The sequence below is a fragment of the Cnephaeus nilssonii genome (genome assembly GCF_951640355.1).
Source record: "Cnephaeus nilssonii genome assembly, chromosome: X".
NCBI lineage: Eukaryota > Metazoa > Chordata > Mammalia > Chiroptera > Vespertilionidae > Cnephaeus > Cnephaeus nilssonii.
Window position 1 is genome coordinate 107,695,685 of NC_137071.1, and position 21,091 is coordinate 107,716,775.

At 41.8% G+C, this 21,091-nt stretch overlaps 1 protein-coding gene across 1 annotated transcript in view; it reads left to right on the forward strand.

Moving 5' to 3' along the window:
- The first annotated feature begins 3,822 nt into the window (after positions 1–3,822).
- The window catches only part of HS6ST2 (heparan sulfate 6-O-sulfotransferase 2), a 341,289-nt gene continuing 324,020 nt past the window's right edge, over positions 3,823–21,091 (forward strand). The window contains exons 1-2 of the mRNA XM_079765947.1: positions 3,823–4,195; positions 5,044–5,562. Of these exons, the coding sequence (XP_079622073.1) occupies positions 4,059–4,195; positions 5,044–5,562 (656 nt within the window). The 5' untranslated portion in view covers positions 3,823–4,058. The remainder of the gene's footprint in view (positions 4,196–5,043; positions 5,563–21,091) is intronic.

Sequence of the window (21,091 nt, forward strand, 5' to 3'; positions counted from 1 at the left end):
AAAAAAAAAAGAGGGGCATCTGTAATACTCTCAACAATAAATAAAGAAAAAGTTGCACTGTCCATGAAATGGTTGGAATTCCGCATCAGGAGAAGGATTGTCATTGGTCTGCAAGCTCAGGGTCTTCCATGACCCCATTCTATGTCTTACCTTGCCTTTGCAACAGACAATCATTTAGCATACACATCATCTCCTCTTTAAATTCCTCAAGTCCCATGTTTTGTAAAGCTAAACAAATAAAACTCAGTGTTTTCTGGGAGGAATATAGATGACTGTAGAAAGTGATATATATACCCAACCTGTCTGCAATGTTAAAACATGAATTTCAGAACAGTGTTTTCATTAAGTACTGCTGCTCATTCAATTTGGAGAGACTCATAAAAACAGAAACAAATTGACTCAATACTTCGCAAACCTCCCAGTTTTGTGACAAAAATCGCCTATTATTGATAGTATGAACATTATTAAAAATTAGTGACAGCTGGAAAGACAGTGTTGAGCAAAGTGCTCAGGATAAGGGGGAATCCATATTTCATTAGTGTTTTATGCTAAACTCCAAAGAGTGCCAACACTTTCTTTGACATTAAGTTTTCACTGTTTCTCTTCCTATTTGAACAGGGGACCCTGATGACAGCCCTTTTACAAAGGTCCAGAATAAGTTCAGCTGCTGATTGCCTGGTGGGACCCAACAAAATGTCACAGAAACTGTTGAGGACTAGGCCTACGCTTTCCCCGGAGATGAGACTCAGAGTTTGGCAGCTCTTTGGCCCTTGAGGAAGACAAGAATGCATGTGGCCTTGAATGTTAGAGCAAGAAAGTGCCCATCGAATCATAATATTTATTTTGCCTTCTTACAAATAGGGAAGCTGAGCCCAAGAGCAAGCAAGTGGCTTCTTCATCGTCATACAGGGTCTCATTAGTGGCGGAGTCAAGACAAGAACCCAGGTCTCTGGATTCCCAGGCCTGTGCTCTTTCAAATACCTCCTGCTGTCTTTTCAGATTACAGCAACCAAATAAATGTCTGGAAGTACACTGCTTAGTATGCAAGGCAAGCTGACCTTTACCCTCACTCTCAGAATCATCAACCTTTTGTGGAGACAACCAGAAGCCCTGCTCAGACTGCAGAGTTCTCATCTTTCAAGTTCTGAATTCCATATATATAGTGTCTCCCCAAAATGTATACACACTTTAACAGCTGATAGCTCAATTTTGAAAATGAAATGTATTTTGATAAGCAATACTTTTATAATTATTCAAAGTGTGTGTATACATTTTTAGACACCCTATATACACACAACAACAACTCAGGTGGGTCTAAGAAACAAGGATTTGGAAAACCAAAGTCCTGACAGTTCAAGAAGACAATTATCTTCCTCTTTTGCATCCCACCCCAATCTTCAACATAGGGCTGATTTCTGAGTATCAGGACCTTTGTTATTCAGTTCCTGAGAGGAAGCAGCCCAGGACTGCAAGAAGCATTGGAACTTCCTGCCAAGGCTTAACCTGGCCTAAGGAAAACACAGTTTTTGGGACATACACAGGAAGAATTCCCTCTTCTTAGCAGGAAGCCTCTTTACCCCAGGAGGGGTCCCCTCAGACTTGTGGGATCCCTGTTGCCCAAAAGACAATTTTCTTCCCCTTTAAGGAGCCCTGATATATGAAACCTACAATGAGAGAAGCATTTCTTTGTTTTCTTTAGAGCATGAAGAAAGGCTTCAAAATGCAAATATGCTCCAGTGAGCTGCTGTATACATTCACACTAGAATGTTAGTGACATATTAGTTATCAGAAACTGGACAGCCCTATATTGTCCCTTCTTTGCCCTGCAACTACCAGCCTGACTGCCCTTTTCTCTGAGAGTCAGACTGTAAGTGTGTATGTATGTGCTCCTTTTACCATCTAAATGAGTAAATGCAGATTTTTTTTCTCATACTAGCTACCACCCCCTCACCCTCACCTCCACCCAAGGCATGTTCTAATCCCACAAATCTCCCTTAGAGTAGAATCTCCAGAGTTAGTTGCTGGGGACATGAATGCATCACCCACCTGTTTCAGAAGTGTTTTCCTAGGGATCTCACTGAATGCCATTATAATGGTGTAATGGCAGAGGGGTCCCCATATGACACCATGATGAGAGCCATTTACTGGATGGACTAAAGAGGTTGACTGTGTGGTTGATCAAAGAGAAGGTGGGGACAGTTAGTAAGCAGAGTTCCTTGGCTACTCCCATAGCTTCTCACTTCCCCGACTCTTACCCTCACTGGCCCTTAGGGGGAATAGGCATGTCCTACAGCCTGGGGAATCAGGGGAGCTCTCTGGAAAGCCAAGTTGCTGCACCTGGCTTCTTAGTATAAGTTCAAGAGTCAGAGTGTCCCTCTGGAACCTGATGAACCGCCTGAAATATAGGATTCCCAAGCTTTATCCTACAGGTGGACAAAGGGATCATCACTGTTCCCAGTAGGTTTGGGGGCACCTGAAAGGGCTGGGAAGATCTGAAGGGAGTTAAGGGGGGGGGCACAGCCATAAAATCGCCCAAGAAGCGCCCCTTCCTTAATTGGCCTGTGGGCACATTTGAGCTTAGATCATCAGGTAAACATAGCCTCACATTTGGAATTGCCCAAGGGAATCATCACAGTGACCCAGATGGTACAAAAGGAGGAATTGATTCTATTTTCAGAAGAGGAAACTGAGGCTCAGGAGGGGCAAATGATTATTCCAGGGCTGCCCAGCCAGGAAGTGACATCTTTTCAGGACTTCTAGACCAGTGCTTGCTGCTTCATTACACAGAAAGAACAGGAGGGATGGAGCAGAGCTCAGCGAGGGACCAAATGTTCCTAGGGAGATACTGGGAGAGCCTGTCTCTGAAAGGACTTGCTCCCACCCCAGGACTCAGATGACTGACCATCACCCCCAGCCCCAACAGCATTGTTCTGAAACACTGCTGCCACCCTGTGCCACTTCTGCAGCAGTGGGACTGAATAGAGTGGCCATTCATTCACAGAAACACCAGTTCCCTATATACAGCAAGCAAGCTCCACCTAATCAATCATATGGGGATAGTCTGAGTCCTGAGGATCTAGTTCTGGGAACATCTTTTCTTTCTTTGCTAATCCTTACATTGCTTGTCATGTGGGTGAAAAGAGCCTTTTGGACACCTGGGCTTGAGGATGTACCTATTTATTAGAGGGATGGGTTGATGGTTTCTAGTTTCCTTGTTTCAAACCCCGGGGCTCTGCCCTGTGACCCTGGGCACATTTCTTCCTCTCTAGGTCTCAGTTTCCTCATTTGTCACATCATATAGGATTAGATGTAGTATTTAGTCATGTATCTTTCCTTCAATAAACCTAATATAAGTGAAGCCTTCCTGTAGGCACGCGCTTGATGCTGGGGATTCAGCAGTAAGAGAGTGGTTTGTCTCTGCTCTGAAAAATCTCACATTTCCATTCTGTAATGTTTTTTGGTCATGATTCTCCCTTCATGTTGACTTACCTTTTCAGAAAATGCCCCTGCTTCTGTTGTAGAAAGGAAATTGGCAAAGAGAGAGAGAGGGAAAGGGTCCAATGTGCGCCTTTGCTATTTTAGGGGACTTTGAAATAACAAGCCAAAGTGGAGTGATGCGCTCACTGTAATGATCGCCCTTACTCAAGACAAGAGGAAACCCAAGTCCTCTGCTTGTGAAGTGGTTCAAGCTCTTAGGCGTGAGGCAGTATTATATAAATTCAAGCTTGCTCCAGATCCTTAGTACCCTGAGTTGCCTGAAGGGGGGAATGGCACTGCCTGTGTGTGCAGCCGGGGTGCTCTGGCCGTCACTGCAACCGGAGCGAGGAGCGCCCGCCCGCACCACCTGTCCCCGCCGGCATTCCAGAGTAGAGGCTTAATTGGCTGAGAGCCGGCCCGGATCAGTCGCCGCCTCAGTCCGCGAGGGCCCTCCTAGGGGTGTGTCTCGCGGATTCAACTCCCAGCCGCTGACGGACGAGCCCCTAAAGGCGTCTTCCTCCCAGGCGGGAGCTGCGCGTGCCCCACTCTTCGCGCTGTTGCCCCGAGGCCGCCGCAGGCGGATGCACGACCTCCGGAGACGCTGGGACCTGGGCTCCCTCTGCCGGGCCCTGCTCACTCGGGGCCTGGCAGCACTGGGCCACTCTCTGAAGCACGTGCTCGGTGCGATCTTCTCCAAGATTTTCGGCCCCCTAGCCAGGTACGTTATAGGCGAAAGCTGGACTCGCACGCCCGGGCCCTGGTGAGCGGGAACTGTGTCGGGAGGGTAGGGCAGCCGCGAGGGGAAGAGAAAGGCGAAAAGTTCCAGGTGGCCCTTGGCGAAGGGGCTTGGGCGCTCCGAAGGGACGCAGCGCGCCTTTGGCTATGCTGCTGCTCCCTCCCCGAGCACCGCCGGCACCGGCAGCGCGGAGTCTCAGCCTGCAAGTCTGGCTGCCGGTGGACTCCTTCCCCCAGGGGAACTCAGCTCTCCCGGCTGTGATCTCACTCCAGGCGCCCTCCTAGGTGGGCAACCGGGTGCAGGAAAGAGCTAAGGCTTTGGGGTCTTGGGGAGGAAGACTGCTAGGGCAGGCGAGGAGGCGGCTGCTTGAGCGCCTAGAGGACTGGGGGGAAAGAAGCTTGGAAGAGTCCTGTGGGTGAAGCGGGATGGTGATGGGAGCCACGGAGCCACCGAAAGTGGAGGGAGACACGCGGGGGCTCGGACTGGGGGGGGTGTGAGTTGGAAAGCCAGGGAACTGGGGTCCTGGGGGTACGAAACCCCGCGAAACGGCTCCTGAGAGCTCTGGCGCGGGGAGAGGGCAGGCGACCAGCGGGAAGGAGTCGGGGGTGGAGGTGGGGGAGGCTGTGCGGCAGAAGCCTCAGCGCTGAGCCTGCTGGGAAGGAAGGAAGCGGGGAAGGGCGCCACTGCTGCTGCCTCCGCGGTAGAACACTCCGTGTGGAGGGGAGGGGTAGAGGGGCGCAACGGTGGCGCCAGGGGGTGGGGGATTGCGGGCGCACGGCGAGTGCGGGCTGAGCTGTGGGATTGACGTAACGAGCTTGGGTTTCCCTCAGCGTCGGGAATATGGATGAGAAATCCAACAAGCTGCTGCTGGCTTTGGTGATGCTCTTCCTATTTGCCGTGATCGTCCTCCAATACGTGTGCCCCGGCACAGAATGCCAGCTCCTCCGCCTGCAGGCTTTCAGCTCCCCGATGCCGGACCCGTACCGCTCAGAGGATGAGAGTTCCGCCAGGTTCGTGCCCCGTTACAATTTCAGCCGCAGCGATCTCCTGCGCAAGGTAGACTTCGATATCAAGGGCGATGACCTGATCGTGTTCCTGCACATCCAGAAGACTGGAGGTACCACTTTTGGCCGCCACCTTGTGCGCAACATCCAGCTGGAGCAGCCTTGCGAATGCCGCGTGGGTCAGAAGAAATGCACTTGCCACCGGCCGGGTAAGCGGGAGACCTGGCTCTTCTCCAGGTTCTCCACTGGCTGGAGCTGCGGGCTGCACGCGGACTGGACTGAACTTACTAGCTGCGTGCCCGCTGTGGTGGATGGCAAGCGCGATGCCAAGCTGAGACCGTCCAGGTGAGTGCGCGCCCACATTGAAACAGTGCTCTGGAGCGCCAGAGTGCCTGCGACCCCAGTGCTCACCTCGGCGCCCTCGGGGTTGCGCCCCTGCTGGGCAGGCGCCAGGTGCCCTAGCGCGCGCGATCTGGGCGCGGTGGCAGCAAGGGAAGCCTGTCCACTGCCCGCGGGTTGGCCAGCTTGGTGGCTGGGAGCGGGTGTAGGAAAACCCAGAACAAGCGTCCCACCCCACCCTCCGCCCGATGTTGGGACAGGGTAGGGCACGTAGGAAAGAACCATGATGTGTGTAGTGTCCCTGAATCCCACCTGTCCTAGCTCTTCTCCACACCCCGGTTCCGAAGTCTCCTTTAAACTTTTTTTCCTTTTTTCCACTCCCGCATTCTTTCTCCCTTTTATTCTCACTTCTATTTACCTTGATCTTAACTTCTCCATAGAAATTTCTTCTCTCACTTTGTTTCTCTTTTTCCTCTTTCACCATTTTCTGCTTTCTTTTTTTTTTCCTCTTCCTGGCTGACTTTTGTCCCCTTTTCTTCCTCTTTTTTCTCCTGTGGCTCTAGTCTCCCAGGAGAGTGGGTGTCCTTCTGCCGCTGTCTGAGGACACCGGAGAGAGCTTGTGTATCCAGCTTGTGCCCCTCTCTAGTGGCTGCACGCCAGGCATCCTAGGCGGTTTTCCAGTGCTAAGGTCATCCTCAAGGCCTATGGGCGGGCTGGGACGCTGTCCCAACCCCATGGGGGGTTCATCCTTGAGAAATTGCTTGTGATTTACAAACACTGAGCCCCAATCTCCAGGTGCAGCCTGCCCATTTGCTGGAATCTGGGACTGGTGCGAAAAAACCTGATATATGAAGAGCTTGTAGCCATTTGCTTTTGAAATTAGGACCATTTTCCTCTATCCATCTGCAATGCCGGGTTGGTGGAGGTCATGGACTACCATAAAGGTGGTTCTTGGGAGGGTGCGTTGGGGTGCAAGTGCTCCAGCAAGAGCTCCCATTCTCCCAAAAACAAGCTGAGCAGATAAGGGAATGGGCAAGGTAAGTCTAGTTGCCAGGGAGCCTCTTGACTGGGTCTCTGGGCAGGTAAAGTCATGGCTGTGCTCTTTGCTTCCTATCTAAGTGACAACAGGGGCTCTTGAGGATGCTGCTGCTTCAATGGCTGCCTATCTGGACCCTCTCTCAACACTCCTTGCTAACCCTTCGTGGGAGATACTCAGGACTAGGTGCTCTGGACTAGGCGGTGGTCTGGATTAGGAGGTGTTCTGGACTAGACAGTGCTCTGGACTAGGCAGTGCTTTGCAGGTGTCACTTGGAATGCTATAGCCAGTGCAGTTTTTTCTGTCCAGCTTCAGGCAAATGGAGCCCTCTGACTTTCTGGCGACCACTGAGATTCAGAGGAATCATCACTCCCTACTCTCCCTTCCCTCAGTTTACAGTACCCTTTCTTGAAAGCTGAAATTCTGGCAGAATCTGTTGCATTTTCCTGTCCTTTCCAGTGCTAACAGATTTTTTTTTTTGTCATCTTAAGAGAATCTTGGCCTCAGGAAATTTGCTGCTTCAATCCATTATGAGAACTGTGTAAGTCATGGTCACCACAATATTCTGGTGTTTACGAAGATTCCAAACAATTTGGCAATATTGCAGACAATTTATCTTGCTGATGAAACTTGTAGGTGTAATGAGGGGTGGTGATATAAAAAGCTTTTTAGGGCAAAAATAAAATTACACAGCTGTGACTGTGTCAGAGAAGTAAAACTGAGTTCCACAGGACACATATGCCTTTTAAAATCCTTTTGGACATGTAGGTCAGGGTGTGACATATTGTATAAACACACCTCCTAGATTGCCCCAAATCAAAGTAAAATCATTTGGGGAAAATGAAATTTTCTTTTTTATAAATTAAAAAATATTTTTGTATTGACTTCAGAGAGGAAGGGAGAGGGAGGGATAGAAACATCAATGAGAGAGAATCATCTATTGGCTTTCTCCTGCACGCCCCCTACTGGGGATTGAGTCCTCAAACTGGACAAGTGCCCTGATTGGGACTCAAACCTTGATCCCCTGGTTCATAGGTGGATGCTTAACCACTGAGCAGCACTGTCCGGGTAGAATGAGATTTTCTTGGTCATAAAATGACCACAGTGCCATGTAGTCTAATCAAAGAAGAACCACTTTTTAAAGAGAGTTACTGGATCTTATAATATTTGCAAAAATGAAATAAAATTTGCTAAAGAAACATCATGATATCCAAAGGGCACCTTTTTATTTCATTAATTCTTACCCATTTCCAGAAATATTCATTTTGAAGAATAGTGAGAGCCTGAGAGTTCCAGAATTTCCCAGGATGTTAACAAATCCATGGTTGCAGGACCAGTTCTGTGAGTTCTGATAATCTATATGAGCCAAGAGATGTATAAGTGAGATTGTGTGTGTGTGTGTGTGTGTGTGTGTGTGTGTGTACATACGCATGTAGTGAAAATTAGAGACAGAGGCAGCTGTACTGGCACTGATGTGTGAGGGTTAGGAAGTAATCTCAAGAGATGAGAGAGTCAACCATTGGGAGTTCCTGCGTCCAGAAGCCTACTGTGCTGAACTGAGGTGAACAACAGCTTAGCCTGTTTGGCCTATGAGTTCTGACACCTGGGTCTTAGTTCCAGGCCAGCCATGAACCAGCTGTGTGACCTTGGACCACAGCATGTCCAAGCCTGATATGTGTGAAGAGCACATTCCAGTTTCTGATGAGCTTTCACATTTCTTATCTCTGGTATCTCTTTGTAAACGTGCACTATCTTTGGGAAGAGGGCAGAGTGGGCAAAAGTATCGCCATTTATCAAATAACTGTGAAGCCCAGAGGGGCTGAAGGACTTTCCCAATTGAGCACTTTAGTGGCACAAAAGGAATCTTACTCCAATTCTGTTTGACTCCACAGCTGTTTTGGTCTTTTCACTGTGCCTTGATGACTACAGTGAGATATTTCATGTTAGTAAATATCACAAAATAAACACTCAACAAATGTTAACTGATATTGTTGTCATCTACATTATCACCGTTTTTAGTAACTTTACACATGTGAGTTTGGATGAGAGATTGGACCAGGGTTGCCACACCCATCGGAAGAAGAGATTTCCATCTCTGAGGATTTATGCTCACCAGGAATAGTTCTCCTGGTTAGGTTGCAGAGGGGCTTTTGATTGTTATGTTGGAAATCACTACAAAGCAGAAAAGAATAAGAGGGTGCTGGGAGCCTGGTGAATAAGTGTCAGAGGAGCCTTCACCAGTGACAGGGCCCACCTTCTGAGTCATAACCACCCACCGGCATTAGTAGGGCATGAGAGGCCAATGTGGCCATACAGCAAGACCCTGAATCCTTCTCTCATTGCTACATTTGAGATGGCTTCCCTGTCTCAGCATATGGTACAGTGTTTGGGTGATATATAACTGCTCAATAGAAACGATTATGGCCTTGTTGCCTAGAGAGGACAAAGAGAGAGTGCTTGGTTGGCAAAAGACACAAGTTGTTTATTAAGAATAACATTTCTTTTTTAAAAAACTTGAAATTTCATTTCATGCATCTGTTTGCCAATATGTTGTTTGGGATGAGATAAGAGTTCTGCTCAGTCTAGAATTTCTAAGACTATTTTTGAAAATGTAATAAAACATTGTTGCTTACTAGCTGTCAAAACTCATAAATTCTGCAGGCTTTTTTTTAAGCCAAATTCCTTCTGTTTGTAGTCAATTCTAGTGCATCACTTGATGTGGGAGGAATTGAGAATTGGGCACCAAGAAATTGTCCTAGCGTCATTCTTCTTCACAAAGTGTGGCGCTGGCCTGCACACACAGAGTGGCTGGGAGGAGGAGGAGGTCAGTATCTATACAATTCAAAGTATCTGATCATCATATTCATGTTGCATCCTAGACTTTTAGCATCTCTAAATTTTCCAGTAGCTGCATGGGAGAGTAATTAGTTGTTATCTAAAATTCAGTAGGCAATCACTAATATGAAAGGACTAAAAGGCATTTATATGGAGAAAAGCTTTCTTTTTTTCTTTTTTTTTGTCATTCCTTTTAAAATATTGTAAATGCTTTATTTTTTCCATTCTTTTTAAAAGGTAGCTCTATTTTGAAAGAGCTATGTTTTATTTAAAAATTTTTAATTTTAGCCCTAGCCGGTTTGGCTCAGTGGATAGAGAGCATTGGCCTGCTGACTGAAGGGTCCAAGGTTGGATTCTGGCCAAGGGCACATGCCTGGTTGCGGGCTCCATCCCCAGTAGGGGGCGTGCAGGAGGCAGCCAATCAACGAGTCTCTCTCATCCATGTTTCTAGCTCTCCCTCTCTGAAATCAATAAAGTAATTTTAATTTTTCACTTACAGTTTACAGTCAATATTGTTTTGTATTTGTTTCAGGTGGACAGTATAATAGTTAAACAATCACATAATTTATGAAGTGTTCCCCCTGGTATTTCTGGTACCCACCTGGCACCCTGTGTAGTTATTATAATATCATTGACTATATTTTCTGCGTTATACTTTTACATCCCTGTGACTATTTTGTAACTACCAATTTGTACTTCTTAAAAATATTTTTTTTTATTGATTTGAGAGAGGAAGGGAGAGGGAAAGAGAGATAGAAACATCAATGATGAGAAAGAGTCATTGGTTGGCTGCTTTCTGTATGCCCCACACTGGGGATAAAGCCTGCAACTCGGGCATGTGCTCTGACCAGGAATTGAACAGTGACCTCCTGGTTCATAGGTTGACACTCAACCACTGAGCCACACTATGGGCCAATTTGTACTTTTTAATCCCTTCACCTTTTCCACCAAATCTCCCAATGCTCCTCTCCTCTGGCAACCATCAGTCTGTTCTCTGTGTCTGAGTCTGTTTTAATTTAATTTGGTCTTATTTTGTTCTTCAGATTTTTTCATAAAGTGAAATCACATGGTATTTGGAAAATGCTATGTCTTAATAATAACTCCATAGTGCATGTGCCTGCTCACACCTCACACGCCCATGCTCCAACTCCTTTGCTTTTTAGATTTTGCAATAAAACATGATGAATTGACAGGCTTGTGGTACAGGGAAAGGCAGCGAGTGAATGTACTGTTACAGCCAGCAATTCTGTCCATCAGGCTGTAAGCCACTTGACTCTCCCAGGACAGCTTTACATACTGAGGATGAATTTCCTGAGTTATCTTTGATAAAAGCTGTTATACTCTTCCACTATTTCACAGGAGAGGGAGAGACATTCACCATGATAACATCTGTAAAACTTCAACAGTATTAGTTAGCATCTTTGCATGAAGGGCAAATGTGTTATTTGGAGTCCCAACAAAGCTCTGAGTTCTTAAGGAAGTATAAAAGGTCCTTTAGAATTAGCATTTCTTAGTATAATTTTACATTATTGCTGTTATGTGGCAATAACAATTTTAGAGTGTCTTTTATAGATATCTGTTTTCAACCTTGGTAATATGAAATGTCATTAAAGAATAGTCATCTCTTCTATCTGTTAGTCATTAAACAACATTTTTGTAACAATGCCCATTATATTCCAGGAAAGACATGTCATCCTTTCTCTCACAAATATTACAATAGAACAGAACACTTTGGTATTTTAGATATTTAATAAAGAAGAATTTTGTTTGAACATGATTTGAATATCAATAATGTATTTAAAATGGCATACCTTTACTAGAATATATTTAAAAACAGTTAAGTCCGTCTGTTTATGTTACAGTTTAGATCCAATCAGCAAACTTTGTGGAGTAAGTATTATGAACTCCTAGCAATGCTAGCATAGCAGTTTGAGAAGATTAGAGGCAAGACAAAGTAAAAAAAGCCAAAGTTGCCATCTTCAGCCACAAGTCCATAAAGACTAGTGAGTAAAGTGCAGAACACTGTAGTATAGATAGATCAGTGGTGAGGAGGAACTTGTGATTCTTGTCAAGTTCATACCTGTCTGTAAAAATGGGAGATTTAAATGTGATACTTTCTAAGACCCTTTGCTTTATAAAGTATGAGGAACGGGCGAGAAAAAGGAGAAATCTGTTTTTCAAGACTTCTGGGAATAGGTAGGGAATATTTAGAAGACATAGGGTCTCCTAAATACCCTATGTCTTCTAAATATTGGTAACAAAATGAAGACCAATCTATATGCTGCTTACGAGAATTGGTAACAAAATGAAGACCCATCTATATGAATTGGTAACATATAAGAATTGGTAACAAAATGAAGACCCATCTATATGCTGCTTACGAGAGGCTGACCTAAGATTGAAATATACATGCAGACTAAAGAGATGGAAAAAGAAATTTCATGCAAATGGCAAAGAAAATAATGTGGGTTAGAAATATATTAGACAAAATAGACTCAAAACAAAGGCCATAAAAGAGATAAGGAAATACATTACATAACGCTAAAGGAATTTATTTGACCAAAGGATGTAACTCTTGTAAACCTTTATGCATTATAGAGACATAGGAGCACCTAAAAAAAGTAAAGCAAATCTTGATGGACATAAAGGGAGACATTGATAACAATACAGTCACAGGGGATTTTAACACCCCATTGACATCAATGGATAGATCTTCCAGATATAAAATAAACAAGGAGTTAGTGGATTTAAATCACAAACTAGATCAGATGGATTTAATTGATATCTTCAGAGCATTTCACCCCAAAGCAGCAGAATATACATTCTTTTCAGTGCACATGGAACATTTTCTAGGATAGACCACATGTTAGGATGCAAAACAAATATCACTAAATTTAAGAGGTTTTAAATCATATCAAGCATCTTCTTTAACCATAATGGTATGAAACTTGAAATCAGTAACAAAAGTAAACTGAAAAACACACAAAGACATGGACACTAACATTAATGGGTTAACAATGAGATCAAGGAAGAAATTTAAAAAATACTTTGAAACAGATTAAAATGACTATACAATAGCCCAAAATCTATGGGACACAGCAAAAGCAGTCCTAAGAGGGAATGTCATAGCATTACAGGTCTACCTGAAGAAACAATAAAAATCTCAACTAAACAATATAACTTTACATTTAAAGGAATTAGAAAAAGAACAACAAACAAAGCCCAAAGTGAGTAGAAGAAAGGTAATAAAGATCAGAATAGAAACAAAATAAGAGTCTAGAAAAAAATTACAAATGATCAATGAAACCAAGAACTGGTTCTTTGAAAAGATAAAATGGATTGACAAACTTTTAACCATACTCATCAAGAAAAAGGATAGAGAACCCAAAAAATCAGAAGTGAAAGAAGAGAAGTAACAACCGACTCTGCAGAAATACATGGAATTGCAAGAAAATATTATGAACAATGATATGCCAACAATTTGGACAATCTGGATGAAATGGGTAAAATTTTAAAAATATACTATTTACAAAACTGAATCAGGAAGAATCAGAAATTCTGAATAGATTGATTACAACTAAATAAATTGAAACATTTATAAAAAAAATGCTCCTAACAAACAAAAATCCTGGACCAGATGGTTTCACAGGTAAATTTTACCAAACATTCAAAAAAGAACTAACACTTATCCTTCTCATACTATTACAAAAAATTCAAGCGGAGTGAAGATTCCCAAGCTCCTTTTACCAGGCCATCATTATCTTAATTCCAAAACCAGATAAAGACACTATAAAGAAAGTAAATTATAGGCCAATATCCCTGATGAACATTGATGTTAAAATCCTTAACAAAATATATATGATGATCAAGTGGGGTTTATTCCGGGGATGCAAGGTTGGTACAATATTTGTAAATCAATAAATGTACAACACATAAACAAAATGAAGGAATAAAATCACGTGATTATATCAACAGATTTAAAAAAATCATTTGATAAAATCCAGCACCCATTTATGATAAAAATTCTCAGCAAAGTGGGAATAGAGGGTACATACCTCAGCTTAATAAAGACCGTATATGACAAACCCACAGCTGACTTAATAATCAATGGGCAGAAACTAAAACTGTTTTCCTTAAGATAGGGAACAAGAGGGATGTCTGCTTTCACCACTCATATTCAACATAGTACTGGAAATCCTAGCCACAGTAATCAGACAGGAAGAAGAAATAAAAGGTACTCAAATGGGAAAGGAGTAAGTAAAACTGTCACTATTCTCAGATGACTTGATATTGTACATAGAAAATCCTAAAGATACCTTTCATAGGTGGGATCTCCCCTCAGGTTGGCTGACTGGGAGGCTCAACCCCAACCATGTCATGCTAGCTGTTGTGCAGGTGCTGACAGAACAAAACAAAACAAAAAATAAAAATATACAAAAGACAGTAACAACAATAACAACATAAAAAGAAAAGATTATTAGGAAAGAGAAAAGAGAACAAGAATAATAAAAGGAAAAACATCTGAGGAAAAAAGGGGGAAGAATATGAAAAGAAAGAAGGCAGAGAAAAGAATAAGAATAAAGAATAGGGAAAGGAAAACAGTATTAAAGAAAAGAGGAAGGACAGAAATTATAAAAAGGAAAAAAAAGAGAGAAGGAGAAAGATAAAATAGAGTAAGGAAAGGAAATAGAGAAATAAGATATGAAAGAAAAAGATTAAAAATAATAACAAAGCAATAAGTAGAAAACAATTAAGAAAAAAAAGCAAAGTAAAGTTTGTCTCTGCAGAGTTTAGTGCCTGCTGGGATCTCTCGCTTTGGGTCGTATTCTTTTGTTGACTGAGGCTGACATTTGTATGCTGATTCCTGGCCCTCTGGGAGGTACTTTAGTGCTAGGCACTGTCAGAAGATGACAATGTTTGGCTCTTGCAACCTGTTGGAAGCTTCAAGCAATGCACAGTTTGTGGCTGCGCATGGGAGGGGCCAAGCTGCTTTGTAAGGCGGGCTTATTAGCCTTGGCCAGGGCAGTCAACAAACATCCCAAGACACCTCGAGATCAGCCTCAACCCAGGATCCGCCTCCACCTGCAGGTCAGCTGTCAGACTTAGTCATTGAAAAGGCTGTTTCTGAAAGGGCATTTGTCGGAATCTGGAGAATGAGACCTCTGGATCTCCTGTGAACAGGAGGCACTATTCAGATTTCAGGGAAGATGGTGGCTGTGCCCCCCCCCCCCCCCATTCCAGAGCCACACATCTGAGTCTGTCCCGGAATATTTCCTTGACATTGGCATAGTGGAACCCCTTATATATAGTGTGGTGTGGTCTACTGGAAGCTGGAAGCTTCTAGCAGTTCTCCCATGAGGGGCAAGCACCTGTCAGGTTTCCAGAAAAGAGGGAGGAATAGCTCTACCCCAAAGCCAGTCACTGATGCCCCTTAAGTCTGCTCAGACCCATAGGCTTGGCCTCTGCTGCTGCCTCTGCAGCAGGGATCCAGTGCGGGAATCGGCAAGCAGGATTCCCAAGGGTGGGGTGAGCAGGATTCCTGAGGTTGGGGCAAACTATCCCCATGGCAGGGTAATTGCCTTTCCCAGGGTTGTTACTGCTGGGAGGGGTTTGCGCCTCTCAGGAAAAATGGCTTCTGCCATAGCAGGGTTGGGGTGATGACCTCGCACAGGTATCCTGGCTGTTGCTCTTCCACATCTCTCCCTAATGCCTCCCACCTCAGACTCTCCTCAGGCAACTCCAGTGCATACCGCCCTCCTTCCACCAAAGCCCTGGGTGAGTGGCTGCAAAGGAAAGAAAAATCCTGTGCTGTGTTTTTTGTTATTGTTTGTTTTAAAGTGCCTTTCTCAATGACAGGCTCCATTTCTCCCTGGCTATAGAAGTCACAGTTGCCTTTCACAGCTGGATGTTATGTGGGCTGCTGTTCTAGATCTGGTGCTCCAGGCTGGGGAGCCCAACTTGGGGTCCAGGCCTCACTCCTCTCAGGGGGAACCCCGCCCCCTGCAGCTTAGAGATCCCTCCTCACCCTAGGCCTGCTGCTCCTGGGAACTGGGTCAGCACCTCTTTCAACCCTGCCCTTCTACCCAGGTGGTTTCTGCCCTTCCTGTTAAAAGTCTCTTCTTTAGCTAGTCTTCAGTTGGAAATTCAGGGTGAATGTTCCCCAATTTAGTTTTTATTTCTAGTTTGGTGTTCTGAGAGGAGGAGCAAGAAAGAGCCACCTACTCTGCCGCCATCTTTGATGTTTTGTCAAACCCAGTTAAACTTAATTCACAATTAGCATTATTTATATGATGACTGCAATTCACACTTGGGACTCTTAGTCAAGAAAAGAGAATGACCAGCCGGTGTGGTTCAGTGGTTGAGCTTAGACCTATGAACCAGGAGGTCATGGTTCATGCCCTGGTTGTGGGCTCCATCCCCATTGGAGGGCGTACAGGAGGCAGCCAATCAATGATTCTCTCTCATCATTGATGTTTCTATCTTTCTTTATCTGAAATCAATAATAATCATAAAAGGTTTAAATAGAGGATAAAGATATTTATGATTACATAAAAATGAGAAATGTTCATCTGTCAAAAAATAGCCAAAATGAAAAGGCACATATCAAACTGATTCAAATATGCACAACAAATAAGACAAAAGAATGACATATTTCCTGTATAAAGAACTCCTACGAACTGATTAGATAAACAAAGGGTATGAACATACAGTTTAAAACATGGGAACCACAATTAGTTTACTGACATAGAAAAAATGTTTTAGTCTCACTGGTATTAAAGAAATACAAATTTAAATAATTAAATGTAGGAAATCTTTTGCCCTTTAAATAACCCTGATTTAAAGAAATCAAAACAAAACCAAAAACTCAACGTACATTACCATCGCCACCAAACAAAAAATGTTGACAAGTTGTATATATCAAAATTTTCATACATTGTTGGTGGCAAATATAAATTTAAATGATTCTTTTAGAATAAATGAGATAACATAAACAGAACATTAAAATATTTATTTCTTTGAGTCATGATTTCTGGGGTTTTATTGAAAAACATAATCTTATACATGCTTTTCATTCTATTTATTCATTAATTTATTCAACACATATTCCTTGAATATCTCCTATTACTGTACTATATGCTTGGGGACACTGAGAAATCAGGGACGTGGTCCTTTCTCTCATGGAGTGGGAAAGATAGACATGAAACAATTAATTACATAAAATTGTGCCAAGTGCCATTGGGGAAACGCATAGGGTGATATAACAGTATACTAGGAAGGTAATGAGTTATTTATGAATGCAACAAATTGAAAATCTGAACATCCACATGGAGGAGAGTGATTCAAAAAATCTCAGTGCATTTACTTGATGAATTATTACAATACCATTTAAACGTCCTTTTATAGAGTATGGAAAATTGTTAGTGATTTAATGTTGAAGGAAAAAGAGATAATTATGGACGCAGTATAACTACAATTATGTTAGAGAGAAAGAGAGAGAGAGAGAGAGAGAGAGAGAGAGAGAGAGAGAGAGAGAGAGAGGAGATAGAGAGGAAATACACAAATCATCTTCCTGCCCTTCCCAAATCTAAGCATAAAGAATATAAACAGAATATGATATTAATAGATTGATTAGTGACTTATTTTCTTATTCTGCTTCTTTGAAGGTTTTAAATTTCCTTTATAAGAATGCACTACTTGGATAATAAAAGTAAACACTGACAATTTAAAAAATGATGTTTTATTATGACTGTGATAAATTACACTCATGTGTACTTTTAGGTTCCTGGAGACTATGGATGGTTAGTTCATTAGTTTCTTGATATCCTGGGAGTCCTTAATGAGGAAAGCAGCCTCAGCTAAATAAACTTTCAGACTGAAAGGCAGAGGTGATTAGTCAGGCATTGTCTGCTGATTTTTCTGATGATTGCCTGTTATATTCCAAAGATATTTGAGTGGGTTGCTAATTTTCTTCTATGTTTAAAAGTTAAATGGAACAGGAAATTAATAGTGGCACACAGTTGGAAGTATAAGGCTTATTCTACTCAGCCAGAGACATCCAGGACAGCCTGGATTTTGAGTCTTCCTGTGCCTCTTTCCAAACAAGCTGATATCAGAGTTAATCTGGCTAGAAGAGTGAAGTCTTGGGGCTGGTGAAGGTCTCTAGTTCTAAATTTCCACAACTGAGAGCTTAGATCACTTAATAGTACACGCGTTGCCTTCAGTTTCACTTCATAAGCGCATCACCCCCAATTAACTATAAATTAAGTTGGTTAAAATACTTCATTACCCAATCGCTCTGGATATCTTAGGGGTTACTATATACAGTGAGTTGCATAATAATGTTGAAACTCCACTCAAACTACATTCTAGGTACAAGTTATTTTGATATTGTAAAGAATGTGCTTCACAGTTGAAAAGCTAATATCGCCATTTTGTGACAAATTGAGATATTTAGTCACTGAGTTTAGGGGGGAAAGGTGTGAATGGTAATGTTCCCTCTTCCATTAAAGCATAGAGAAGAATCCAATGAATGGTATATGTTTTCTAATAAAATGCCATTCACTATAAGCTCAGAGAAATATTTATCTAAACTTGAGTAAAAATTATTTATTGGCAAAAGAGCTTCTCTAGTTTTACTAGATATTGGACTTTGTGGATTATTCAGTTGGTCTTATTGCCTCCCATTTATTTTCTCTGCCATTTTGCCTTTAAGAACAGTGTTTAAGACTTTGACACACTTCAGAGTATAACACTAAATAAATCTGTCTGGCCAAAACCGGTTTGGCTCAGTGGATAGAGCGTCGGCCTGCGGACTGGACTGAAAGGTCCCAGGTTCGATTCCGGTCAAGGGCATGTACCTTGGTTGCGGGCACATCCCCAGTAGGGGGTGTGCAAGAGGCAGCTGATCGATGTTTCTCTCTCATCGATGTTTCTAACTCTTTATCTCTCTCTCTTCCTCTCTGTAAAAAATCAATAAAATTTATTTTTTTAAAAAATAAATAAATAAATCTGTCTGGTACATTCCACTGTGCTTTTCCTGGAATATTATAAATATTCAAATATATGCACATGAAAATTAAAAATAAAACTCAATACATGCAAATTCTGCATAAATTCCATATTTATACCTTAGCAATAGTTTTGAACTTGCTACCCTATAATATAAATGTATCAAATATGATCACATAGGAATTACCAATAAATATATATATTTCTGATTAAACTGTGGGTTCTCTTTTAAGTCACAATTTAAGCTTTAATTCTGAGATATATTATAAGAGAATAATTTGCACTTCATTTACTCTGAATTGTCAAGAATCATTTTCTAACCCAATGTAAATGTCTATAAAAAGGATTTCTTATTCAGTTTGATTGCTTTTTAAATTTTACTAGCAGAGATGTCCTAGTGAGCATAAGAGAATTGGTCTGTTTCTTGTGAAGAGTTTAGTCCTAATGAATCCCTTCCATGAACTTTTCTGAAAGAATGCAAAGCACTTGAAATGTGCGAAGCATGGATTTGCATCAAATGGATTACGCCTGTGTGCAGCATTTCTTGCATTAATTGACTTTCTTCCATAACTGTGCTTTCAAAAAAAAGAAAAAATCTTCAGTATAGTGTCAGTTCCAATCCACTCATGGAGATCATTGGATTTTTGTTAACTTCCTACAGCAGTCAATGGAAGCAAATAGTGTTTAGAAATTGACTAGGGTGACAAGGTTACAGCCAGGAAACACAGAAATAGTTTTAAAAGGTCCTTTGATCTTGGCAGTCAACTCCTCAGTTATTACAATAAATAACAGTTGACTAAATTCACCAGTTGAAAGACATGGATTATCACAATGGGTGAAAATATGAAATCTAACTATATGATATATATAAGAGACAGAGCTAAGACATATATAGATAGGATTGGAATATATATACTACACAAATACTAAGCAGAAGGAAGCTGATATAGGCAAATTGATATGAGACCAAATAGACTAAGAAAAAGACTTTATTTGGGATAAAAATCATCACTTAATAAGGATGAAAAAGTTCAATTCTTCAGATAACAATTCTAAACTTTTATGTACTTAATACCATTGTTCTGAAATATATGAAACCAGATTTGACAGATCTATAAGGAGAAATTGTAAAATCTACTAACCTCTTTCTGAAATTGATAGACGAATGAACAAAAAATGAGTAAAGATACAGAAAATTTGAACAACATGGTTAACAAGCTCAATGTAATGGTCCTGCACCCAATTGGAAGAATATACATTCTTCTCAAACACACATGGAACATTTCTGAAAATAGACTATCTACTACTAAGGCATAAAGTCTGGCAGGGATCAAGCAATATCTGAGCACGAGAAAGAGTATTAGTGGTCTGAATTATTTGGAAGTATTGCCAATCCTTCACTTACCACATCAAGTTTTTTTAATTCACATGCAACAGTGAAGAGCCTAAGAATTAGGAAAAGGGAATTACTATAAAGTGATGGTTTGACCCAGGTAGCTTGGCCAGACTTTCCATGGAGACCTATTCATGTTTAGGGGTATTAGGGACATAATATTTTTTCTCATGTAATCCTCAATATAACCTTCTGAGGTAGATGTTAAAAAAATAACTTAAAGATGAGAAAACATAGAATTGACCAAAATATATAACCCACCTAAATCTGCACAGCCAGTCAATATTGGAGCTGACATTTAAAACCAGTTAGGCCTCATGGCCTGTTTGGTATGTTTTAATATCCTCTAAATTCCAAGACAAATCTCCCAAAGCCTTTACCCTCTTTTTTGGATGTATCTATACAAGCTGAGTGGAATTGAGACTGGGAGTGTCTATCTGGAGATATCAGGATCCAACATGTTAACTGATTTTTTAAAAGCATCTTTGAAAAATATTTAAGCCCGGCTGATGTGGCTCAGCGGTTGAGTGTTGACCCAGGAACCAATAGGTCATTGGTTCAATTCCCAGACAAGGCACATGCCCAGGTTGTGGGCTTGATCCCCGGTGGGGGCCGTGCAGGAGGCAGCCAATTGATGATGTTCTTCCCTCATGATGTTTCTATCTCTCTATCCCTCTCTTTCTCTCTCTAAAAAAAAAAAAAAAAAAAAAAAAAAAAAAAAAAAAAAAAAAAAAAAAAAAATCAATAAAAACATTTCTAAAAAAGAAAAAAGTTTAATAAAAATCACTCTTTAAAGGTGAATTCTGAAGCTCTTTTTCCCTCCCTCTTAAATAAAGATTTAGATATCCAAGGTATTGCAAATGCTTTCAACACTGATTTAGACGGAAGAATGATGTTTTAGGGAGAATTTTTAAAAAAGTTATATTAGAGGAAAGATTCATTGTTTTTCAGGTAAGGAAAATGAAAACCTTAACTGTATTTTAATTTTTACCCTATGTGGACTTAACGTGATGCACACACTTCATAAGATTTGTAAGAGGCCAAACTATCTTGTTGTGGAATATTGGCAGTGGGCTCATTAGCAATATCAGTTATTCTACTCCGAGTGTGGCCTGTTTCTATAAATGACAATTTTCTTTTGTTTGTTTTTGCTCCATTTGGTCTGTGTAGACTTTTGGAGGGTAGTTTGAATCAGTTCACCCAGGGCAGCTCATGTAATCTTGACGCACGAGGAGCCAGTGCAATAAAGATGTTTGCTCTCA